The sequence below is a fragment of the Lytechinus pictus genome, chromosome 8, assembly GCF_037042905.1.
Source record: "Lytechinus pictus isolate F3 Inbred chromosome 8, Lp3.0, whole genome shotgun sequence".
NCBI classification, from domain to species: domain Eukaryota; kingdom Metazoa; phylum Echinodermata; class Echinoidea; order Temnopleuroida; family Toxopneustidae; genus Lytechinus; species Lytechinus pictus.
The window spans coordinates 3,814,738-3,841,505 of NC_087252.1; the positions used below are offsets into that span (position 1 = coordinate 3,814,738).

General features: G+C 36.3%; 2 protein-coding genes across 2 annotated transcripts; one reads left to right on the forward strand and one right to left on the reverse strand.

The window, feature by feature from the left end:
• Window positions 1-2,366: 2,366 nt before the first annotated feature.
• On the forward strand, window positions 2,367-5,454 carry LOC135154979 (uncharacterized). Its single transcript, XM_064103239.1, has 5 exons — window positions 2,367-2,827; window positions 2,931-3,293; window positions 3,858-4,149; window positions 4,729-4,854; window positions 5,281-5,454. The coding sequence occupies exons 1-5, from the start codon at window positions 2,367-2,369 to the stop codon at window positions 5,452-5,454; spliced, it is 1,416 nt and encodes a 471-aa protein (XP_063959309.1).
• LOC129266894 (large ribosomal subunit protein mL37-like) lies at window positions 3,485-26,768 on the reverse strand. The gene is made up of 6 exons (XM_064103384.1): window positions 26,679-26,768; window positions 18,333-18,582; window positions 12,176-12,347; window positions 10,969-11,099; window positions 10,077-10,192; window positions 3,485-9,298 (listed from the first exon to the last, which is right to left on the reverse strand). Exons 2-6 carry the CDS (start codon window positions 18,563-18,565, stop codon window positions 9,096-9,098), a joined length of 855 nt encoding a protein of 284 aa, XP_063959454.1. The 5' UTR covers window positions 18,566-18,582; window positions 26,679-26,768; the 3' UTR covers window positions 3,485-9,095.

Below are 26,768 nucleotides of genomic sequence, written 5' to 3' on the forward strand. Positions count from 1 at the left end.
AAGGATAACAAAATTTTATGGAAAGCATTTGCCCCAGAATCAATTTTAAAATCTCTGGAAAACTCTCAAATAGCTGATTCATTGCGAACTTGGTATGTCTATCGTGAATATGCTACTCTAGAATCATATCACGCTAAATTCTCTGAAATTGGTACTTGTCAGATTTTGTGGTTTAATAGACTCATTCGCTCTAAATCCAAAAGGTATTTTTATTATGAATCATGGGATAACAAGAATATCTCAAGCATTTCAGATCTATTGAACCCACCCTTACCAAACCATAAATTGTTTGAAGAATTGATTTTAGACTTTGACATTCCTAGATCAGATCGAAGAAAATATAATTTTTTGATCAAACACATTCCAGAGGACTGGTTAGACGTTCCTTTTTTATATAGTGTAAACATTCATGATTCCTTAGTTTCCTCGTTACTTGTTATTAAAAAAGTACCTAAGTATGCTTATAAGATAATGAATGTACCTCAGATCCCTGAGAAGAGGTATGATTATTGGAATAGTCAAATTACTGTTCCTGAAGAAACCATTTGGGAGAAGGTTCATAATGTCAATTTCACTTGTACTATTGACACTAGATTGCGTTCTTTTTATTTTAAAATATTTCATAAAACAATAGCATTGAATAATTTTTTATTCAAAATCAATAGAAAGGAATCTCCCAACTGTGTATTTTGTGACAAGGAAGAAGAAACGATTGAACACTTATTTTGCGAATGTGAAAAAGTGACTCCACTTTGGAAATATGTTACAAATTCGTTAGAACGTAAAAGCAATGTTATTAATCTTACGAATTTTGAAAAACTGTTCGGTATAATAACTGATAAGTTTGTAACTTACATTTTATTGATTGTGAAATATTACATATATATTTGTAAATTTAGAGGTGATACTCCAAATGTTGAATTCTTTAAGAATTTCATCAAATCTCAAAGGGAAACTGAATACTATATGGCCAAAAAAAGAAACAAGCTCGCTTTACATTTAAAAAAATGGAGATTTGAGCTTTGAAGAAGTTCACTTGTAAAACACGTTGCATTTTTTTTTATACCCGTAAGTACAGGTTAATATTTTGCCACGGCTCATTACCTGATATAATGATTGTACGTATGTGTTCAGACTCTAATTGTTTTAGTTTGTTCTGGATGATGTTACTTGTCACTTTTTTTTCTTTTTTTTCTTTATCAATTTTGTTGTTTTATTTTTGTTTGTTTGTTTACGATCATGTCTAATTGTGTAAATATTGTGATTTCCTGTAATTGATTATTTATGAAAACAATAAAAACATAATTAAAAAAAAAAAAAAAAAACTTTAGCATGTAGTAACTCCATTACGTTCGCTGCTACTAAATTCTGTGTGAAAGGCAGACAAATAAGGAGCAGCGAAAAGCTGGTGCATGTGATATGCCCAACGGGAATCCACTGTGCACCAGGCCGGTAGGCCCGGCTAGCTTTGCGAGGCGTGTGCGCTCGCTGGATTTTTTGAGTCGTACGGTGTGTGATTTCGGCGTATTGATGGATTGATATTGACACAAAATGGCGGAAAATCAACAAAAGAAGACCAAGAAATGGTCTCAGAAGTATAAGACCGAATACAGTCTCCAGTACCCGTGTATTCGGAAGTCGGAAAGAGGAATTTACCATGCATTTTGCACAATTTGCAGCGTGGACATTTCAGTTGAGCACGGAGGTCGTGGTGATATTCGGAAGCACGTAGGGAGCAAACGGCATACGGACATTGTGAAGAAGAGATCTTCGAGCTCCACTAGTACCCTGTTGACTTATTTCACCAAGCAAGGGACCAGCGAGGAGGAAGACGTTACCCGCGCTGAGCTTTTCTTTACTGGATTTATAGTGGAACATAACCTGCCTATAGCTGTCACAGACCACGCTGGCCCTCTATTTAGGAAGATGTTTCCAGACTCGAAAGTGGCTTCGAAATATGGCTGTGCTCGGACAAAAACTTCAGCAATAATTGGTGAGTTATCAAATGTTACTGCTACATCTATTGCTGATATTGCCAGAGTGTCTCCCTTCAGTGTAGCTACAGATGGGAGCAATGATGGTGGTGAGGCTCAACTTTACCCTGTCCTCATAACGTACTTTGACAACAGTGCTGGAATTGTGAAACAAGGTTTGCTAAGCTTACCATCATGCAAACAAGATCCCACTGGAGAAAACATCTACGAACTGCTCAATAAAGAGTTCAATGACAGGAAAATTTCATAGAAAAATTGTGTTTCCTTTTGTGCTGACAATGCTAGTGTGATGGTGGGTAAGCACAGAGGAGTTGCTGCTTATATCCACAAAGAAAACCCAGAGTGCTATATCATGGGCTGCCCATGCCATATATGATACATAATACAGCCAAAAAGGCAGCTCAGGCCTTACCAGTTGCATTGGATGAATTTCTTGTTGATATCTACTACTATTTAGACAAGAGCAGTAAACGCATTAAAGGAGTGAAAGCCCTGCAAGAACTTTGTGATGCCCCGACACACAAGATTCTGAAGCATGCTGCAACAAGATGGCTGTCACTTGGTCAGTGCTTAGACAGGTTAATAGAACAATGGGAGCCCCTTCGCCTCTTCTTCAAAGCAGAAGTGCAAAAAAAGATGAAACCGAAGAAAGCCATAAATCTAACATCCAGCAAGAAGAAGACCGCTGTATCTACTGGCACTGCAGGATCTGTAGCTACAGTAAGCACAAGTGGAGCAACACTGGTGAGAGCTGGTAGCATCACTGGCCCTTCAGGTTCATCTCTTAGAGACCAGATTCCTTCAGAGTCAAGAAAAACTACTCCCATTGAAAGGCAAAGGAGGACCAAAGATAAGTTCTGCTTTTGCCAAGTCACTTGATAGAAGCTCAGCAAAACCCTCAAGTCAGAGGCCTACTCCTTCCTTGTCTGCATCCAGCTCAAGCTCTCTCCTTAAGCGTAAAATTGGATCTGGTACTCAGAGTCTGACTACTTCTGCTGGCAGTAAACGCAAGTGTAATCTTCCTGCCACTAAGTGTTCTACTAGTACTACAACAAAAAGTGCATCTTCCTCCCACACCTCTTGTGAAAGGGCATTCAGTGTTGTGCGGAAGAACCATACTGAATTTCGTCCAAACTTGAGTGTCAGAACCCTGGAAGCCCTCTTGATTGAAAAGCTTGCACATAGTACCCCTTGCTTTCAAAGGGAATACAGCAAAGACATTATCAGAAGGGCTAAGAAAGCCACACAGCTGTCACTCAGCAAAGCTGCTGGAGAAGGAAGCAGTACTAGTTCTAGCCAGTGAGGTAAGAGGAATATTGCTTACAAATATATGTACAAAATGAGGGGAGAATAGAAGAAAAGTACCTGCACTATACTAAAGAGGATAATTCCTCATTATTATTGTTGAACAGGTACTTTTCTTCTATTGTCCCCTCATTTTTTTTACATGTAAAAATGCATATTTGATATTTTTCTTTAATTTTTATGTTAAAAAAGTGGGAACAATGTTTCTTTAAAAACATGTGAAATGCTCCAAAATAAGGGTCAGATTGCACCAGAGAGCATCTAGAAACCCCGGCCGCAAGGGTCGAGCGCTCGAGATGTGCGCTACGCGCACATAATTTGGTGTCGGTTGCAAATCCTCCCTTCTGATTTCCAAAAGTTGGCATCTCTGTGCCTGTGCCATAGACTGCATTTGGCAGCTGTGAAGGGGGCACAAGAGCTCCCATTTGCTCCAGAAGACTTGCTGATCCAAGTGTATTATTACTTGGAGAAGTCTAGCAAACGCCACAAAGAGTTCAACAGCTTCCAAACCATGAGTGGTGTTCAAACTCATTCAATTTTGCGACATGTATGTACAAGGTGGCTCTCCCTGGAAAATGCATTGAACAGACTGCTGGAGCAATGGACCCCACTTCAGCTATACTTCCAATCTAAAGCCGAATCTGGAAAGAGAAAATGTAAGGAATCATCAGTCCCTCCCCAGTCAAAGAAGCAAAAAGTCAGCCACGATGGTCCAGATCTCTCTAAAGATGGTTCTGTTATAGGCTCAACTCAAACATCTGCCAAGTCATCTGCCAAGTCATCTGCCAAGTCATCCGCCAAGACATTGGCTTGTACTAACCCTTGTGCAATCAAGAAATGTGCATCTTCCGTAAGTTTGAAAAAAATAATGAGTAAAACCTGACAACTTCAGACCATGATGTACTCAATTTAAAATTAATTATACCATTATACCATGTCAAACATTTAGTAACATGTACTGCTTTAGCCCATTCAGTACCAGACCATATCAAAATGTGGACCGATGTACAATCATTCTTGATTGACTAAAAAAAAAAATTCTAAAGAATTTACCAAAGAAACAATTACTTAAAAAAAGAACCCCTCATTTGTCAGTTTAAAGGTGCAATGACTAATAGAAAATTATAGGCAAAATAATCTGCAAATTCTTAAATTGGCAACATATACAAAGATTGAAGATCACTATTCTAGGAGCAAATTGGCAACTTTATCGATTGGAAAGGATTGCCAAATGTTTATATTGTCTACACAAAACATCAAGTTTCACCAAATTGCCATAAAAATAAAGAAATTAATGTTTCCAATTTGATGATTAAATACTGATTTATTTCCTCAGAAATAAATCTAAGTGTGATTTGTTACTCAATGAGAAAAGGTTGTTAAATTTTACCTGATCTTTTTCTTCACTTTGTCTATTTTTATAAAAAAGATGACCACGAACAGTTCTGCCAATCCAACCAAGAACTGGAGTATTATCAAGCATCCTATTCTGGCCTCTTCATCTTCACTCACTCTGAGCAGTGCTATGAAGTCCTTCAAGAAACCACATACTTCAGTGAGTACTTCATTTGCATCTGAATGATCCATTTAATTTTGTTTCTGCTAATACATGTAATCAGTCCATGATTGATGCTTTTTAAGCCATTCATTGCTCTTTTAGTCTTAGTGGATATTTGTTCTTTTATAACTTTTCATGTATAATGTAAATCATCATAAACTGTAAATCTTGGTTAGAAATCAAATATAATTCAACAACCAATGCACCCTGTAGGCCCTGTACTCTTTAGTTATGACGTTTTCCACTGGTGTTTCTAATACCATGACCGAAGCAAAGAAGAAAAGAACCCAGCATTGAATAACTGAGTGAATATTGAATTTTATAAGGAATAAGTCCATTCATTGAAATATTTAAAATGGAAACAAATTGCCATGAAATAGTTAAAAGAAATCACAAATGTTCATTTTCCCACTCCTTTTTTAGGTCAAAGTAAGCACTACAACCACTGCAAAGTCTACAACCAAGTCTACAACCAAAGTGAATCTGGCTTCTAGTAAGAATCCTCCTGCAAGTTTGGGTAAAGATTCATCATTGAGTGGTCAACAAGAGTACATCACAGGGTACTGTAAAGTTGTTTGCCGGTTCAAGGTCACATAGTCACACCTTCAGCAAGAATGGGGTGACACCCAAGAGTACCAAGTCTTCAACACAAGGCAGAACTGTTGCTGGGTCATCTCAACAGAGCGCAAACAAGGCTGGTGGAATCTTCAGCAAGTTTCAGGATAGGAATAAGTTGTACTGCTTGTTCATCCAAAATGTCATCCCAATGTACAATCATCTGAATTTGGAGCTTCAAGAGGAAACTCCAAAAATACATCTACTGTATGACAAACTACAACGCCTTCTCCATAATCTGTTAGTTCGCTTTGTCAAGCCTACTGTCATAGCTGGTGCGTCTAAAATCAGCTTGGTAGACTACAAATCTGAAATGAATCAGAAAAGCAATGAAGACTGGATTCTAAGAAATGCAGTCCGAGAATCTCTTGCCTCGGGGAAGCTCACCCAGGATGAAAAGACAGAGTTCTTTGCAGCAGTCCGAAAGTACTTTCTGTCTGTGTGCAATTATGTTCTGGCCAAGTTCCCTTTTGAGGGTGAAGTCATACAGCATGCCCGTGTTGCAAATCCAAGGATGAGGATGGAGACAAGCTTTGCTATAGCGTATCTTACTTTGTGAGAAGGTTTGGGTACATGCAAGATAAGCTGGATGAACTTGAATTGGAGTATGGCAACTTCCAAACAGATCCTCTTCCTGGCATCCCTTTGGAGGAAAGAGCTGACACAATATGGCTTCTCATTTCCGATATGAACGATACCTCTCTGAATCAGAAATATGTGTACCTCCCAAAAGTCATGCTCCTGGTGCTCTCTATCGCCCACAGCAATGCTTCAGACAAAAGGCTTTTTAGCCTTGTGAGAAGAAATGCAACTGATTTCCGACCAAACTTGTCTCCTGCAACCTTATCGGATGTACTAACGCAGAAAGCTTCCATGAATAGGGCTTGCTTCCAAACCAGTTTTTCTGATGCTACTCTGGAGGCATGTAAGAAGGCAGCAACCAGCTTCAATAAATAACTTACAACAAAAGAATCATCATGTTCACTTTTTAAACTACAATGCTCTCTGCTATTCTAACAATTTACCTAGATGTATTCAATGTGACTCAGAGACTTCTGTAAAGAATTTAGCTGTCTTTTTTTAATCAGTGACTGGAGAACTTTGATTGGAACTCATCTGAATTTTGTCTGATATTAAAAGCAGTATGGAAGTGAGAAGTACAGCACATGTATATCAATCATTGTGCATGAACTGGAACTCCACTGTAAGCCTACATGTGTTTAGTCTGTTAAAAGCAGTGTGTGGTATGATTGATAAATCCTGACCATTTTTCTACACTTTACATTCGACAGTGCCTGCTGTAAGGTTCTATGGTTAGATATTTGTTTTTATTGCATCTTTTTAAGACATATAAATCTTATTCGCTTGTGCTGGTTTCATTTTTTTTTCTGGTTTGATTTATGTGTTTTGTTAGAAATGGAATCATCTTACCAGAGAATGCACCATGCAGGATTCTGAACCCCAAAGTTGAAAAATCTCCTTACTGTGGGAGAGGGACACCCCCTCTCCCCGGCTTGGTCGTTTCTCTTCGTTATATTTTACAAAATACTTTTTTTTAAATCAAAATACTGTTCTTTTCCTCTCAGAATACTGTTTTTGCTTTTTGGAGGTTGGCATCTCTGTATGTATAGTATGAAATATGAGCTAGAACAATTACATGCAGGTAGCATGTACACCACTGTCGAAGTGTACATACGCAGCAGATGGGGGAGGGAGGCAGGGGACGATCCCCCCACACACACACACACACACAAAACAAAAACTTGGGGATCACTTGGTACAAATGTTTCTCAATCCATGTAAACCAAAACAACATGAGGCAGTGTTGTCATGGTAACATATCATGGATCAGGAGAGTTTTCTTTTCCAAAGATCAATTTTCCTGACAAGGTGAAAATGCCGAGTCAAGATACTCAACACTTTGGATTCAATTGACCAGAAAATATACGGACTCAAATTTTGCTAAAATTCCAACAAAATCATTTGAATAAATGTGTACACAAAAAAGTGGGGTGGGGGATAATAAGTAAAATAACTCAATCTCTTCACAAACAAGTAAACATGCAGATATAAATCTACACATTAAACATACAGATAGTAACCCTGAAACGACGTCAATGGCTGAATATTTATTTATAAAGTACTTTTTTGGGGGGGTGGTCCACAGAGATCCTCCTGAAGTCTTAAGGCCACCGCACACCTTACGACTGTTCGTGATCCAATTTTGGAACAAATCGCATTTTGCTCATTTTCTGAAAGTGTGAATGGAACATATCATTTTATTTGAGGTTAAAATTAATTGAAAGAATTCTAATATAATCATTTTGAAAGATTACAAGCCTTTACTTTGGAGTAAAGGCCAAAATAGTTTCAAATCGTAGCCAATCGTACGATTGCTATGACGCCATTACGACTAGATATTAAATTCGTTCTTATTCTAAGAAGGATGATAGCATAGTGAACATAGGTATTCTACGATGATTTAGAACATTACACAGTAAGATATTCCAAGTCTCAATATTACCATCAAACTCTACTACATTTTATTCTGAAATCGGGTTGTAGACCAATCGTAAGGTGTGCGGTCGCCTTTAAAGACCTTTGATGGATAAGTGAATTGATCAGTAATTTGCCCATTCGTCTACTATCATTTGGTCCAATCATCACTTCGTCTAATCACCAGTTCTTCTCATAACCAGTTGGTCTAATTCCCATTTTATTTTCATTCATTTCGCCCAGGTAACACTAAGTCCAATTAGACCAAATGGTATATGGATTGAATGGCTATAGGACCAACTGGTTAATAGACAAAATGGTGAGTGGGCGAAATGGTAATTAGACCATGTGGACAAATTGATGATAGACCAAATGATAGTAGACGAGATGGTAATTGTACAAATTGGCATTAGACCAATTGGAAATAAACCAACTGACCAACACAGTGAGTAGAGTCCCATTGACTGTGTGTCAAAAGCTATGCCTTTTGATATTCAAATAAGTAAAACATAGAATGAATTTGCCTATAATCTTATTTCTGTAGAGAAACTAATGTTTTTTATTGCTATCATAATATAGGCCTGTCACGCTTTCAAGCTTTGCTTTTGTGAGGAACCTTGCAACCATCTTATATATTGTGTAACAGAAAATACCACTTAAATTTTAAAATTCATGTATGATTTGTTTGATGATTTATGTACAAAATCATTTGTTCATTATCTTGATCTCAAATTTTAGATACACATTTTCTTGTCCAGATTTTTGTTATGAAAAATGTTGCAAAAAACAATAAATGAAATGAAATAATTGTGATATGAATGTACTGCGTAGTGATTTTAGTAAGTTATCATGCAAGTGGGCCAGTATTACAAGACTTCACGACTGAAAATATTGCATTATGGGTAATGAAGTTGGCCAGATATGTGTAATTGATGACTTGAGGTGGGACTATTTATGCTGCAGACACATTATCCCCTACAGCGGCCATACGGAGAGTCAAAAATAGCTGTTTTAGTCATTTATATTAAAATCACCAATGTGTAGCTTGTACAGAAAATGAACAGCTGTTTTCAACTAGCCGTACGGCCGCCGTAGGGGAAATGTGACTGCGACATAAGGCTGATGCCCTATAAGATCTCACCTGTGAAATTGTGATTGTCCTTATAGATGTTACGAGTCAAGAGATCAATTGTTGGAGCTAGAGGATAGAAGTCTGGTAGGGTGTGAGAGGCAGTCTCGGCTACCTCCTCTGGACTCGCTAACCTATCTAAGGGTCTGGCAGAGGAGACTAGTAGACCAGACCGACCACGAACCTGAATCTGCTCATTACCTTTCAAGATGCAATTAATACAGAGATAGAAAACACATAAAAAACATATTATTATTACTACTACCATTAATATTATTCTTATCATTACTATCACTATTACTATTATTAGTAGCATTATCATTGTCAATAGTAGTAATTAGTATTAATATGAGACTGAGTAGCAGTAGTATTGATATTATGAGTATCTTCATCATCATTATCAGCATAGAAACTAATTTTTATTTGTTAAGGGCTATATTTTTTTTTTCCAAACTGGGGCTATTTCTTTCATGTGAGGGGCTACTTTTTAGGGGTAACAAGCAATTATACTTAATAAATTGATTTTTAAATAATCTTAAATTTGTTTTTGACTGATATTGGGGCAACTAAAGAAAGAATAGTCGCCCCAAAGCATGCATATAAAAAAAAAAAATTAGGAACTATTTGGGCTGTAATGAGGGCGAAACCCGTCCCTCTCATGTATTAACTATACAGATCATCGACACCATCACCATAACAACTCTTTCTCTCTCTCTCTCTCTTGTGTTCTTCCTCCGGCAAGGTCGGAGATCAACGGCACCATTGGAAGGGCCGTAATTCACTGAAGGCTCTAAGTTGCAATCATGAAGAAGTACTGAGTAAGTTTTGACGAGTTGTGTGGAGGTTGCGTAAGAAGTATAGAATAAGCGTATGTAATTGGGCTTTTGTGTTGTTGCTGATACGCCCAGGAGGTAAAAACAGGACCGACTTTAAAAAAAAAGCAATTCAACATCCATCATCATCATCCTTATCAATTTACCTCTATGCCAGGCTGCAGCTACATAACAACCATCTGTCTGAGCTCTTTGTAATAACTCTGGATACTGGCCACACATCAGCTGACAAAGATGGATAAAATCCATGTTCTGTGTGTAACTGCAAAGGTCAAAGGTCAAATATTTTTAAAAAATGAAATGAAATAAAAACAAGTCTGTAGTGTCTGGGAATCAAGCAACAAATTGAATTCAAATCCATGTTTTCTTTGATTTTTTTTTTTTACTTTTGAGGGCAACTTTCACAGCAACATTCTGCAAAATTGGATAAGCTTTAACATGGTAATGAAGTGGGATTTTCCGGGACTCTTTTTTTTTAATTCCCAGGACTATTTTGATCCTTTTGGAAAAAGTATCAAGCACCCATACAATTTTCTTCCATGCTGGGAAACATAATATATATGAATCACCTTCATTGTCCAGAGGCCTAATTTTCACTGTAGGGTGAACAGTTTTTTCTAGATACCATGTGTGCAGAGGCATGAAGTGCATAGAAGAATGACCATTGTGACCAAGTGGATTAGTCTCTGGACTTTGAAACATGGGTTCAAATCAACAGCTAGGAGCATACCCCTTTCAATATCTGATGTCAGGGACAATAGGTGAAATTGCGCAGCTACAAATAATTTATCTGATTCACGTCATGAGTGTATTACAAAAAGAATCACAAAACAAAATACCATCGAGAATATGATATAAAATCATAAGGTTCCCACGTCAAGGGACATATTTATTTCTCTTATCATGCCCCCTTTAATCTGCTAATATTTTTAGTTTTACTTGAAAATTTTGAATCATGGGATAGCCTACGATGTACACTTTAATATTTGAAAAAAAATTATAGTTAAAAAGTGAGCCTAAGAATCTGACAATATTTACCTAAATCTCTCAACAGGGATGAGTTTACTTTGCATGTCGTACTGACGGCATTTCCTAATCGATCTTAAGACTCTTTCCTCCATATCAGGAAACTCCAGACGAGCTGCTAGCTCCTGTATCCGTTCTGGCAGCTTTTGAAAAGAATCATAATAAATAAATAAATAATCATGTGGGCGCATCGTGGTCTAGTGGTTCTGACTCTCTCCTTTCAACAGAGGGTCGTGGGTTTAAATCCTAGCCTTGGCGTGTGTTCCTTCAGCAAGAAATTTATCCACACTGTGCTGCACTCAACCCAGGTGAGGTAAATGGGTACAGGTAGGAAAAAATTCCTCAAAAAGCTGTGTGCACCTTAATCGGTAGCCTAGCTTAGCCAGGTAATAATAATAGCAGGGCCCGCTGGGAGAACAGTTTTTGAAACTGAAGTGGCTACCCTGGGTAAAATATAGCGTTATTATTATTACTATAAACATGTAATGGATGTTCTTTATTGCATACTGTATGAATGAAAGTTACTCTAAATGCCCTTTTTTGGCAATAGGGTGTTAATCACAAACAGCATCATCATCATCACAACAGTGATCACTTCTAACATTACAATCATCATCAAATACAATCATCAGCACACCACTATCATCATCACCACCATTATCATCATCACCACCTTCATTATCATCAACATCAAAATCACTGCTACTATCATCATCATCACCACCATCATCATCATCATCATCATCATCACCATCATCATCACCATCATCATCATCACCACCATCATCATCATCACCATCATCATCATCATCATCACCACCATCATCATCATCATCACCATCACCATCATCGTCATCATCATCATCACCATCATCATCATCATCATCATCATCACCACCATCATCATCATCATCACCATCATCATAATCACTATCATCATCGTCATCATCATCATCACCATCATCATAATCACTATCATCAGTATCATCATCGTCACCAACATTATCATCATCATCACACCACCATCATCATCACCATCATCATCATCATCATGATCAACATCATCATCATGATCAACATCATCATCATCACCATCATCATAATCACTATCATCATCATCACAATCACCAACATTATCATTATCCACCTTCATTATACACCATCATAACATCATCATTAGTACCCTTACCACCACCATATCCATCATCATCATCTTTACCTGTCCCTCCCCCATGAGTTTGCTCTTGGTCAGCCACAAGGCCTGCTTTATGCCCTCTTCAAGACGACATCGATGATTGAAGATATAAGTCTTTTCTTCGTGATAATGAGGGTTGTTCACGTTCATTTCCACTCGGTTCATATACCGAGGATGGTAGTCAGCAATCATTTCCCTGGGCAGGTATTAAAACAAGATGTAAAAAACCTTTGCTCACGGTGTAATATTTTCAGACAAAAATAATAATTCTGAAACATTTTTACAAAGGTTCAAATAATGATCACAAACACTCAATTTGAACTGTGGAAATCGATCAATGTCCCTATTCTTCACTCAGGAAAATTAATGTATTTTTTGTTTCCTTTTGGAAAAAAATGATGAGTAAACTGACTTGTCTCGAAAATGATAGATGAATGAGTATACATCATAAAACTTTGAATAGAAATATTCATCTTTAATGTCAAGGTTACTCCCTTTCCGTTAATGAGATCAACTGGATCAATCGCAACTCTGTGTAAAAATGGGGCCTGATCTTACAAAAGCAGTTAAAAGCTACAGAAATCATTCAATCTGATTAGCTAACATTAAATTTGTTATAGAAATCTTGCACAAATTTGTTATATAACAATTGTTTATGAAAAGGGGACCCAGATTTCCAGCTGTATGTAAATTAGTGAGTTATGAACAAATAATGAAACATTTACGTTTGATCTCGCTTGCACCAAGCAAACAGAATGGATTTCAATTTGTTGTGTCGGTGCAGGAATGCCCTTAGCATCACACTTGCACCTCACCAGTGCAGAAACGCACAATAAATTGTGGTCTTTGTCTGTTCTTCAATGAACCAAAATTTGAATTGGAAGAATTTTTTGTACTGCATGATTCTAACTGAACATAAAATCTGACTGAGTGCAAGAAGGCTGATACACAATAATGCAAAGGCTAATAAGTATGTGTATCCCGTCTCTCTGATCCGATCAGCCTCAATTATATGGATATCCATCGATTTCATGATTTTATCTACAAGAAATTAATGTCAAATTTCATTAAAAGAGGAGCATAATGAATTGGCTAGTAAACGATGAATGAATACGGTCATTTTCACAATATATGGTGTAACTCTGAAATTTCAATGTTTTTATCTGTAGCAGTCTCATAAAGCCACATAATTTAAAGATGCTTTGGCATATGAGTAACCTCAATGAGTGCTACCTCGGGTAGCATAGACATCTTCACTCATTACTTCGTTTAATTTTGGCAGGCACATAAGTACCCTAAGTTGCACCTTTTTTGTGTACATAAAATACATAGACTTTTTTTGGAATGCCCTTTCTTATTTCTGGAATGTTGATGATTACTTTTGTTATGCAGAATGTGAAGTTAGATGTTCAATGAAAAATACCAGATAGGTTTTTAGTGTGACTGCTTCTTTATTTCTGAGAACGGGGTGGTCCAATTTGTTGTTTCGGAGGCTTCATTTTCCGTTAACAATAGCTAACAAACTTTGTATTCCGAGCATTGGTTTTCAAACAAATAAAATTCTGCTCCCTAGGACCTTTATGCAACATTTGAAGTATAAACTTCCAAATAAAAACAAAATATCTTGGATCACACTTCTTTTTACAATTTTTTCAAAGCCTAACTGATCAAGGTTAATTTTCCGTTAACTGTTTTGAAGCCTCCGAAACAAACTTTACAGACTGCCCATATAAATATGAACGAAGGAACTTGTCCAATCAATACATCACAATGTAGTATATGGACACCTAGTTCACCTGTCAATAAATAGCAGAGATATTCCTTGCTGTTTGAAAATAAGAGATGATACTAACTTTCCGTTAACAATTGAAGCCTCCGAAACAGTCAAATCACTTGTTTTTATTTTTTTGTTACTTCAGTCCAAAATTTGTAGGTTAAATTTGTATTATAATCATATGTTATGTTGTATAGACTGGCCTCAGGTAGAAATTGTATGAATATCAATTCAATTTTTTTCAGAATTCGCTGATAACATAAAAATTCTGTTTAGGAGGCTTCGAACATAAGTTAACACATGTTTTTTTTTGTTATTCTAAATTCATAGATAAGAGAGTGTTCACATTTTATTTTTTTGTTGTTGGTTTTGATCTACTTAAGAACAGAAACATATTTGATTTTATAATTAATAATATTTCTTAAGTTATACCTGAGCTAAGTATTTGAGATGGGATTTTCCACTCATAAAACATGCATTTCCCTATTTCTAACTCAGAATATAAACATTAGATATCAACTAAAAGAAAGAAAAGTCACACATATAAACCATGTAATGTTTATTAATATTGTAATATACAGTGGCTCAAAATAAAGCTCTGCATTTTCCCAAATTGACAGGCATCCTAAACTTATGTTAACACTTGTTTCGGAGGCTTCAAACAAGAGTTAACACCATATTTTGTGTTATTCCAATGTCCTGGATAAGAAAAATTAGGCATTTTTTCAACAGCATGTTTGGTTTTGATCTACAAAATTACAGGAATGAGTATTTCTTCATCAGATTTTCAAATTTTTAATGATATACAAAAGAACTTGTATTTGTGATTGAATTTTACATTTGTAAACGTGTGTTATCCTCAATCAAATTCAGGTTACTCAGTGTGTAGATACATGCATACTTACACACATACGCACAAATACAATATTTAGGAACATTTTAATATACAAAGATTTAAATAAATCTTTGCATTTTCTCAAATGTTCAAGGTATCTGAGACATGTATGTATACATGTACATGTAAATACATGTACATGTAAGTTCTATGTTTCAGAGGCTTCATTCTCTTTGTCATACCATTATAAGTTAAGGTTTTAAGTTTGTCATCCAAAAACCATAAATTGGTGGACAGACCATCCTTTTATAGATTCTGAGGAAGTAATAGTGTTATTACCACAAATGACTAGATCATGATGAACATGTATTGGTATGGAGAAGTTTATGTAAATATTTTAAGCAACATCTAATAGCATATAGATGTATCTTCAAGATAGGCATGAATACCAAATACAGGGTTCTCATTCTCCAAGCACTTAGTCCATAATAATACATTTGCTTTTTTCATTATCATTATTTTATCAATATTTTCTGCACAATTTGTTTTGATGGAATTGTGAATTCAAGTATTTTCAAAATATAAAAGTCTGTCACTACAATTTATTTCAATGAGCTCTTGGTAATAAGTACATAACAATTGGCATTACACTTTTTGAGTAATGTATGAGCAATGCAGAGTGACACAGCCTTATCATGTTCGCAATCAGTGATTGTGAATTGTGATCATCCATTTTGTACATTGATTTCTTCTGAAATACAGGTTGGTTAGACTGTGACCAGCCACCCCAAACCTACAATAAGTCACTAGGGAAGGTTCTCTGTAAATAGCCAGAATATTATGTTTTTGTAAAAAAATAGAAAAAAAAAATAATTGGAAAGAGTAATTTTTCTTCTTCATATACAGTCAAAATCTCAAGCAGTAAACTTAGATAGAAAATCAGATAAAATAGTCTTGACAGAAGTGTTTGTGGACTGTTTGGACTTTTCTCTGAGATCGCTGCATCTTAAGCTTGAATGGACCCTAAACTTTGAACATTGTTTTTCCCTATTTAAAAAGTTTCTTCTGCATTCAATCAATGACTTACATGTATGTGGGTTATAATGGATTAATTTTGACATGTTATATACCTTTTAAAAGCTTGAGATGAAATAATTTAAACTCAATAAAAATTTCATAATTCATTTTGGCAACATATACACTGTAGTTGGATTCGGGATGGCTGGTCACAAATTACCTATCAAAGCAATGTTAATCCCATTAACTTTCTCAAATAAAATTACTATCTGTGAGAGTTGTATCAGTTTGCCTTGAAGGATTTTCATTTCAGTTTTTAGAATATGATTTGAAATGATTTGTTTATAAATACTTAATGTACAGCTTACAATGTATGCCTTGATTGTCTTTTTAAAGAAAAAAAAGTGGGAAGAAAACCAAGTGCCAAAGATATGGTAACATGAAAAAAGATCAAGATGAAAGCAAAGCATGATATAAAACCTTTCAAGTATAATTTGATTAATTTTGTGAGCTTAAGCTCTAGGTTGGTATGCAGACAGTACTTGTGCCATAAATAAAATTACCCTAACTCCATTCACTACAAGTGATTCCAATACCAACAATTGTTTTGAATTATAATCATAACTTAATACATGTATTGTATGTACTTTTTTAAAAAGCTTGTTGTTGAATGATGCAAAGTAAAGTGCTATTAAGCACTAATTTGAAAGTGCAGTATTAATAAATTCAAGTCCCTAGCATAGAAAATTTCACTAATCACACATACATGTACATGTTTGCTCATGGCTATGTTCCTTAACACTTCCATTTGATAAAACAGTAAGGAATAAATATTCAATTTTATATTGTCATATCAACAATATGGTCGAGGTGCCGCGGCCAAGTGGTCTAAGGTGCCTTGCTATCCATGTACTTGGAAAGTCTGGAGTTTGATCCTCGGCCGTGGCACCTATGCCCGTTAGCAAGGCATTTAATTGACAATGCTCTTTTATCCTGCATTCAAATAAATGGAAATGCTATTGGTATTAACTAGGTGTGCATTTGTTTAAAAAAAATCATACATTTCTAGTGTCAATTCAATTCAAATCCAAACTGCCTTTTAATGTGTGACTTTGATGCACTTACTTTACTTTGGTACTTTGGTATTTTGGGTAATGCACATCTACCTAACAAGCAGAATTTAAATATAGAAAATATTTCCTGGACATGTTCATTGTAAAAATATTGGATATTACTTTAATATGCATGTATATGTTACAGAAACTGTTGGACTATTAACATCATTGAAGTCTCCGAAACATACACTGTTGTTACCTAAAGGCATACAAAAAATAATTGTCAACCAACTTTCTGCATTGAACTTAACATATAATTCTGGATTTTTTTACAATTGGATTTAACATAATAATAAACAAGTGTTAAAATTGAAATAAGCTGTTAGCTATATGATGGAAAACGCAATATGTTAACATGATTGAAGTCTCCGAAACACTCTGGGAACCCTAGCAAAGCCACTGAAACACAAGTTTCAGTATTTCATCACTTTGTTTATGCATCATGAATATTCTTTTCTGTATGAGATGTACTTCTATTACTATATTCCCTTTAAAGCTGAACTATTACCTATCTTGGCACCAAGGCATTGAAATATGATGTCTTTGTGCAGTAGTTAACATTCGTGAATTACATTTTCCCATTCACGAGACATTAGTTTGTTTGATTTTGTTTACATTCAGTCTTATACTGATATGCAATTTGAAAAAGATAGATTTGTAAAAGTAATCAACTTAAATAAGGGACTTTCATAGTGCTAACATGACTGAAGTCTCCGAAACACATATTTTTGTTAACTGAAGCCTCCGAAACACACTTGGGAGAAATTTCCAACTTTCTTATTTGGTATCTGATTTCCATGGGATTAGTGTTAGTAATTAACCTTCATGGAGAAGTAAATGTACAATAATTTTTGCTTTCCTCTTCCTCTTGGAAGACATGTAATTTTAAACACTTTGTTGTCAAAATCCAAATTTGTGATAAATTTCAAAAACTCATAGAAATTTTTAGAAAACTAATAAACTTTGAATCCAAAACTTTTAAAAACCTCAAAGAACATTTAATTTGTGAATGAAAAAGTGCAAATGAAAATGTTTTCCACGAAAAAATTTGTAATTTTGGTAATGAAATCAAAAGGCTGATTTTATTCAATTTTTCTCATTTTTCACAGTTGCACATAATTATTTTGAGGTTTCTCAAGTAGATTAAGCTCCAGAACAGACAGAAATGAAGAATTTAGACATTTATTGACCTGTTTTTATTAGAAATGTTTAAGAAAGTCCATTTTGAAATTTTGATCTTGAATTTTGAAAGTTACACCCTTGACCGTGAAAAAGACCATACACAATACATCATCTAGAAATTTTTTTGAACAAACATGCATTTTAGATGTTGACATTGATAGCTTTACATACATGTAGTTGCGGTTGATTGGATCAATCGCAACTCCACGTAAGACAGGACCTAGATGTAAAAATCAATTAATGACTACAGAAACTTACTTTTCTGGTATCTTGTAGGGGCTAGGTAGATCTAACATCTCGTAAACCTTCCTAGCGGTCGTCTTCCTGCGCTCTTTGCCCCTCTCTCGAATCTGCTTCTTCTTCTCCGGACGATATCCCCGGGCGAGGATCCATTTCTGTCCCGGAATAACTAGGGGACCACTCAGGATTCTCTTGCAGGCGATGCCACTGCTAGACTTGAGCAAAAGCCTGGTGGTAAGACTTGCTGGCATGATGAGATGGACACAAGCTATATCAAATAAAAAGAATTACAAAAAAAGAAAATTCCATTCTAAATTCTAATTTTTTTCCTGCAATTTCTTTAATTTGATTTATTATTTAATTTGTACTTCATGTCTAAAGATTGAATTATAATAATTAAATGATCTGGAAATAGTACGCTTTTCTTGCCTTGTGATGTAGTTCCTTTTTTAAAAATAAAAAATGGCAGCCAATACCAACTAATATTCTATTTGAGGCACAAGAGTGACAAGACTAATTTAGTCTCGGCGCGTAAATAAGTCCGAACACGGACCTCCCCAGCATTTTTGAAAATACACAGAAGCGACAAGCGATTCTGCTCTCGTCTGCTCTGGGATCGCCCTTGCAGCTGCCTAAACTACCAAGTGCCAAGTGATTCCCAATATGACAATACTTGTAGCTCCCATCCATGCATGTCAAGTCTCCAATCCATGCCTGCACAGGAGCAAGACAGCCAGCACTGCTGCAGTTTTTACTCCCATGCACCGTCGCTTTCTGAACTATGAATGAGTGAACTTGTTTAGGAATACGGGCACAGAGCTGCCAACCTTGTGCAAGCAAAAAAAGGAATCATTATGGCCAAAAAAAGGAATTTCCAACAAAAAAAAGGAATGTGTTAAAACGAACCTTAAAACTACAAATTTCTTGCAGGGGCACCAAAATCAGTTCTGGTGAACATTTTTAGGGCTCCATTTTTCTGGGGCTTCCTTTCCACTTCTAAAATAATTCATTGTTTTATGTTGAGTTTCCTGACAAAACTACCAAATTGTAGACTAAGAGAAAAAAAAAAAAAGTTCACATCAATTCAGACTTCTCTTCCCAAGTAACATTGTTTTTGCCAAACAGTACCCTTTAAAATTAAAGTGTCATAAAATGAAGTGTACATGTAACATTCCACAAATATAAAAAAATTATTCATAAATCAATCTAATCTAAAATTCAAATAGATCTATAGATAAGAAGTTGAAATCATTCCACAAAAGTCCCATCGTAAATCACTTCACGATGTGCACAGCTCAGCCTCAATCACACTGCACGCACACTCAATCATCCCCAGCAGTGACAGCACTATAGAGCAGACATCTAGGCCGCCAGAACCGGGGAAGAAATATTCCCATTCCTGCTAAACTGAATGCTAAAGTGCCGACTTTTTTAATGAATTCCAAAGGCAGGACATCTCCCTAGTATAAATCATGTGAAACTATCAACAAAATGTTGAATATCACCCAGAATTATTACTTCAGGGGACAATGAAGAGCTTTCCAGGTCTTTTCAAAGCCGAATTCATCGTATTTGTTTGATACGAGTTGATGAAAATTAACCAGACAGTACCATTATCCGAAGGGAATTGATATTAATCAATTCAAGAAAATAGCCTCAAAATTTCATTTCTTTATCACTACAATTAATTTTAAAGTATATGAAAAATATCTTTTGACGATTCAATCTTTTATATGATGAGTATTTTTGTAAAATTTTGCAAATGGAATAATAATTTCCCTCAAACCTCCAAATCCCCCTCCATACTACAATTTGGGAATTACCCTACCCAATTCATCGTACTCCTCACTCTGCGCTGCAAGAACAAACGTTGGCTCCACTCACGTAGTGTTGGCCCTTGCGTAAAGACAACGTACCGTATTAGCAGTAACGTTAGATCTAACATTCGGCGGAAATCCGATTTTCGGATCGTTTTTTTTTTACATAAAACATCGCTTTATAGGAAAGAAATTACATGCAAATTTAAGATAAAATATATAAAATTCTAAAATATCGTACCTTAGACCGCAGTTACTGTTATTTCCTTTCAAATGATGATCAAAACATAATCATCCTCGATCCTTTCTTTGGTCATCGTAAGTTGCCATCTTGGATGACGTCATCATCCTTATAGACGTATTTACCAGTCGCTATACATCGCGATTCGTGCCATGCATGCCGCTCGCATATTCAACTAACGTATATGTACTTGCACGCTATCAAATTATTAAAGTGCGTTGGAAAACCGGCCGGCGGGCGACTACGCACGCGCAAGTACCAGGCTCATCTCGGGCTCAACACGCACTACACATTATCAAAATTGTCAAAAAACGTAATTTGAAAAGAAAAACCATAATGCCGTAATTTGAATGAAAAAACGTAATGATTACGGCAAAAACATAATGGTTGGCAGCTCTGCGGGCACGGCATTCCAGAAAATTGTATATCGGGTTTCAAACTCCAATAATCCAAGGGCCCAGGGGGGGAGGGGGTGCACTTCTAGTGACGAGTGGATACCACACGTGACCATGGGGTTTGGAAAAGCACCCTAACCAAGTATTTTCCTTGTTCTGAAAATGCACACCATAACAAGTATTGGCGTGTGAAACCCTACCCTTAACCCTAAAAAGACTGGGGGGGGGGGCTGATTCAGCCCCCCCTCGACATTTTTCGCGATAAATCTGTAACGCGAAAAGCTGGCGCCGCGCAGTTCCATTACTTTTTTCTTTCAAGTCTTGCGCAACTTTTGAGACCAAATTTGCGACACCCGGGTACGTGGTTCCGAAATTACGCAACATTTTGTAAGTGCATGTCGACCCGAAATTGCTCAAAAACGTGAATTTGTGTACAAATCCAATGCAAATTGTGTTTTTAGCTAAAATTCATAAATGTATCATTATTTTCAATTTTACTAATCAAACTCAATTAATTTCATCTTGTTTATGGTCAAAATAAAGTAGCGGACGATTTCCATTGAAAAAACAATAAAAAACAAAAAGTCGAAAAACAAAGAAATACATAAGAAATTTTAAAAACAATAAAATACATAAGAAAAGAATTGTGATATTGAATTTTTTTTAAAGAACATTTGATCAGAATCCTTCAAAGAGTCTGTGAATCAAAAATTGGCAGTTTAGAGGCCTTATTTTAGTTAATTAGAGCAAATCTTTGATTTTACGCATAAATTAGCATAATTAATGAATTATGAGATTTTTCGGAAAATTTGATCCTACAGTCTTGGAGATTATGCCATGGGTAATGCACGTGCCAATTTTCATCGCGATCGCGCGGTCGACGGCCGAGATCATAGGGGGGGGCTGAATCAGCCCCCCCCCCCCCAGTCTTCTTAGGCATCAAAATAGCCCAGTCTATTTAGGGTTAAACAAGCATTGGAAACAAAATGTACCCTAGACAAGAATTACACCAGAGAAGCAAACAATCAAAAGACAACTTATGAGTAAGTTTCCCATGACCTCCCCATCCCCCACAGGACCACACGTAGTGTTAGTGCAAAAAAGTACATCCTTTTATCAAGTATTTTAGTCCTTATATACCCTGAAAAATTGGACCGTAAAACTGTAGCTTTCCTAGCGAAAAATACCTTTTTCATTATTTTAGCGTTTTTTGACACCCTTATTACATGTACCTTTAGGGCTGTTGAATATCAATAACGTCTTTATCGCTATTCGCTTGTTTTTTCCACTTTAGTGATATCGATAACCTTTCTCTCGTCGATAATATCCGCTTTTATTTAGGAACACAGTGATTCTCGCGATTTCATGGAAACAGTCTTTTGAAAGTGGCGTGTATTTGGCCATAGACACGGGACTAGGGTAATTTATGGTCAAAATATTTATAAAACTGAATTGTGAAAACAGAAATTATGCACTTACCAGATTATATGGATGAAGGTCTAACGTGTGGCAGTATCCTGACATCGAAGCACAGACTGCTAAGAAGGAGAGCTACCGCGACAGAACTTCTCGTTTTTTTGAGGTTCCAGTCTGTGCTTCGATGTCAGGATACTGCCACACGTTAGACCTTCATCCATATAACCTGGTAAGTGCATAATTTCTGTTTTCACAATTCAGTTTTATAAATATTTTGACCATAAATTACCCTAGTCCCGTGTCTATGGCCAAATACAAGGTAAGCCCCTGGGCTCCCTGGGTTCCCTGGGTTACCAATACGTGTGTATATTGTGAATCAGATGACAATAAAATCAAATTATTTCATGGAAAATACATTTTAATATTACAGTGAGTGAATAAATATCGATAGAATTATGTGAGAAAATAGTTTAGGCTCTGATTTTGTTTGAGAAATAAAAAAAAGTGAAATTCCAGCTAACTTTTTGAATCACTAACTGTACTTTCTAAACCTTATTTTTTGTATAAGTATATAGAGGTGCATATCTCATTTTGTTCACTACACAGGATGTTTTCAAAAGCAAAGCTTTGCTGTTGGGGATATTGGCACCGACTAATAAATGTGTCAATATTTTTGCGTGTTATGAAATTCGCGGCCGATCGGCAATTCGCGAAAATAAAACCCCCGCAAAAATAACAGCTTATACAGTAATACATGCCGCCGCGCACAGAAAAATCAAGCCATAGAAGTCGTGTGTTGTGGACACCAGAAGTGGGATCGCAGCACGCGCGACCTACTAGTTAGAAATCCACTGCCAAACGCGGTTCATGGTGCGAGGTATACATGTACTAACCTCGCACATTGTGAGTGCAATAATACCTAGGCTAACGTTAGACAGGAATAACCATCGTTTCTGGGGATTTATTCAACAATTTCTGACATTTTACTATCATCCCCATTCACCGACGGTAGTGTGTTAGTGCGAGCCTACATGTGTAATCATTTCTTCCAATTCGGGCGAACGGGTTTATAGATTTTTTTTTTTTTTTAATTCTAAATGATATACATTACCTTGAACGAATGCCCACTATATTCGTTAGACTCTAATATTTCTTTTGATACTATAAAAATGCAATAAAATATCGAAAATATACGTTAGTAACTGTCGTTACCGATGATTTATTCCTTATTTTTTTAATTCTTCTGCCGGAGATGAAAAAATGGCAGCAGTGTGTTGCTGCCCTCTATGTTCAATGAGTTGTGCTTTTATCAAGCCTTTCCGATTAGAATTTTCGATATCCTGGCGAATCAATGCGAGCGACAAGTTCCGAACGCACGCACGTAGATTACAAGCACAAAGCAGCGGCACAAATCGCGATATATAGCGACTGGTAAATACATCTGTAAGGATGATGACGTCATCCAAGATGGCAACTTACGTTCACCAGCGAAAGGATCGAAGATGACGATGTTTCGATCAACATTTGAAAGGAATTAGCGGTAACTGCGGTCTAAGGTACGATATTTCTGAATTTTATACATTTTTTTCGTAAATATGGATGAAACTTCTTTTTCATAAAGACATAATGTGACATTTTATGTACAAAAAACGATCGGAAAATCAGGTTTCCGTCGAATGTTCGATCTAACATTACTGCTAATACGTTGTCTGTACGTACGGGCCTCCAAGCTCTTCAGTCTATGTATCGGTGAGTGAGCCAACGCAGTTCAGCGGAACAACCAAAATACAGAGACTGAAGCATTTGGTCTAGGCATGGAGCTATTAAGAGAAGGAGAACCATGTTCAAAATCCTCTGTTAATCCTTTATTATCGCTTCCTTCGGGCGTAAGAACGATATCTAACATCAATCGGCGAGCCGCCAGGCGAAAGTCAGAGCCCGCTTACATAACGCGATAAGCCCCCTCGTAAAATCTGAGGTCAGAGATTTTTTGAAGGACCCTGCGAGGCACCGCCGTAAACAACGTTCTCCCACATAACTTCTCTCTGAGCTCAGTTTTTTTTCAAAATTGAAACACGACTTCCTGTACTTCGAACATCCATATCTCTTCGTACAGATTCCTGATGTACGTCTTTTATGTATGGTTGAACTTCTGAGATGATCCCCTTTGCATACATACCAAATACGTCACAATCTGATTTGACTCAACAAAATTACAAACGGAGGAAGTTGGAGATTGGTCATTTTAGGTATGTCTGTCTTTCTTACGTAGTTAAATCTTTCCCTGCTCGTACATGTTTTAGAAATTATAATAAGGTGAAAAAGCATACTTTGAGCTTTATTTTTATGCAGAAATAATTTGCGTGTTTACAATGGTCTTGATAATATTACGACGAATCTGCGGGGCATTTCTCTGGCGATTGTCGCATCGTGGAGTACCCTCCGGTGCCCCACATACCATACTCCTATTTGTGTAAGTTGAAAGTGAGTGTAATGAATGACGGGAGCTCCGTGCTCGCTCAGCTCTTGTCTCTGGATCGTTTTTGGAAAATGGCAGGGGCCGCGGAGCGAATAAATTTAATTTACAAATCAGTAAAAAGGAGAACAAAGTACAAAAAATTGTTTAAAAAATGATTACAGCTATTGAATTCATATTTTTAGTTTAATCTAAAGAAAAAAAGAAGGCTTCCAAAATATAAAGTGTCCCGACACCCGACCCCCCCCCCTCATTTCTAAAACATTCTATTTCTATTCTAAATATATTTAGAAACACAAAATATCATTATGATTTTTGTTAGATTATGGGATTTTTTGTTTGTTTTAAGATTGTACTTTTTTTCTTTCTTTCTTTCATATCCTTTTTTCTTCATCATTCTATCCTTCCTCTTTGCCCCTTTTTTTACTCCATCTATCTTTATTCCCTATCTTTCTTTCCTGATCTTCTCTCTCTGTTCATTTTTCTTTCTTTCCTTCTTTGTCTTACTCTCCTTCCTTTTTTAAATTTCCTTTTTTCCCTTCATTTTTTCTTTCCTTAAACTTTTCTTTGCTTCCTTCTCCCTTTTCTTTTAGTTCTTTCTCTCCTTCCATTATTTTCTCTATATTTATTCTCTCCTCCCCTTATTTTTTCCTCCCTCTCTTTCATCCTTTCTTTTATTCTTTATTTTATTTTTTCCTTCTACTTTGTGTCCTTTTTTCTTTCTTTCCCTCCCTCCCTTCCTTGTTTTTCTTCTTTCTTTATTTCTTTCTTTCAAAGAATGAAGGAAACATTTTTCTTTTATTCGTTCTTTCTTTCCTCCTCCTTTTTTCTTGCTTTCTTTTCTCTCCCTTATGTTTTCTTTCACACATCTTCCCTTCCTTTTCTTTTTCTTTCCTTCTTAATTCATTTCAAAGAATGACGGAAACTTTTTTTTTCTTTTCTTCTATCTTTCATCATTTTATTCTAACATTTCTTTTTTTTCCATATATTTTCCTTCATTTTCCCCTTCATTTTTTATTTCTTTCCGTTCTCAATTCAACTCTTTTCTTTCGCCTTTTCATTCCCTCCTTCATTCTTTCGTTCACCCCCCTTTCAATTCTGTACATTTTTTCCCAAGTCGAACACCGTGTAGCCTCCTTTGACTTTGTTTATCTTTTTTTTAAAGACCTGGCTCGGTCGATCCGCTCATGCAGCGTACTTTGTCGATTGTCCCATATTTCTTTTTTGCGAAATCTGGTCACCCTGCATTTACATGATTTAGCTGGTTCCAAAACCAGATTTTTGTCTTCGAAATCATGAGGCCATGTTTGCATAAAATTTGTGAAGCCGATGTGAAATGCATTATGGGTGAAAAAGTTACTGCGCAAGCGCAAACCCGAGCTGTCGACCGCGTCGATTCAACTTTCCTTATCTGATTTACGAGCGGCCTGTGTAATGCGCCGTGAGGGACCCTGCTGAGAGGGGATTAGCAGTGCAGCGCATGGGGCAAAGCGTTTGAGAGAGTCAGATCTCCTTCTGTTAATAATAGCTCTATGGTCTAGCACTCTAGGCTAACGACAACGTTAATTCAATTCATATTTCAACTTTCAAGCATGTCAAGTGAACAGCCACAGCCAGGTATTCCTTAATCAAAATAGGCCTACAAAAAAGTATTTTAACTTAAGTAGCATTTGAAAAGAGCCCCCGAAATGCAAAAAGTAGCCCCCGAAAGGTAGAGATGGAGCCCCCGAAAAAAAAAAAATTCCCTGACTTAGAGTCTAACATAATTAACTTTAACGTTAGATCTCTAAATGATCGACTTGACAGATAACACAATTTTGAACAGATGGGACTGGGTGGCATTGCTAGTGTAACCATAACGGGCCAATTATTCACCCAACTGTCTAATCAAAATTTTCTATAAATGTCACATACATAACAGGACATAAATGAGACAGAAATTCTCATGTTACATAGTAATTTCTTAACTTAACTTTTGACTACAATTTCTGAAAAAAATGATGTTATTCTTAATCTCACCTCGTACGTAAGTAGGCCCTAGGCCTATAGTGATTTTAATCCAGCGTGCTGGTGCAGTCACAGTTGGCTACTTGGCTAGCGCTACACTAC

Excerpts from the sequence above, each read along its gene's own strand:
- LOC129266894 (XM_064103384.1), bottom strand. The coding sequence starts at position 18,565 with ATGCCAGCAAGTCTTACCACCAGGCTTTTGCTCAAGTCTAGCAGTGGC. Across the intron at positions 10,193-10,968 it reads ATCCCTGTTGAGAGATTTAG|TTACACACAGAACATGGATT; the intron begins GTAAATATTGTC and ends TGACCTTTGCAG. Across the intron at positions 9,299-10,076 it reads AGCTGCAGCCTGGCATAGAG|GTAATGAGCAGATTCAGGTT; the intron begins GTAAATTGATAA and ends GCATCTTGAAAG.
- LOC135154979 (XM_064103239.1), top strand. The coding sequence starts at position 2,367 with ATGATACATAATACAGCCAAAAAGGCAGCTCAGGCCTTACCAGTTGCA. Across the intron at positions 2,828-2,930 it reads AAAACTACTCCCATTGAAAG|CTCAAGCTCTCTCCTTAAGC; the intron begins GCAAAGGAGGAC and ends GTCTGCATCCAG. Across the intron at positions 4,855-5,280 it reads TCAAGAAACCACATACTTCA|GTCAAAGTAAGCACTACAAC; the intron begins GTGAGTACTTCA and ends CTCCTTTTTTAG.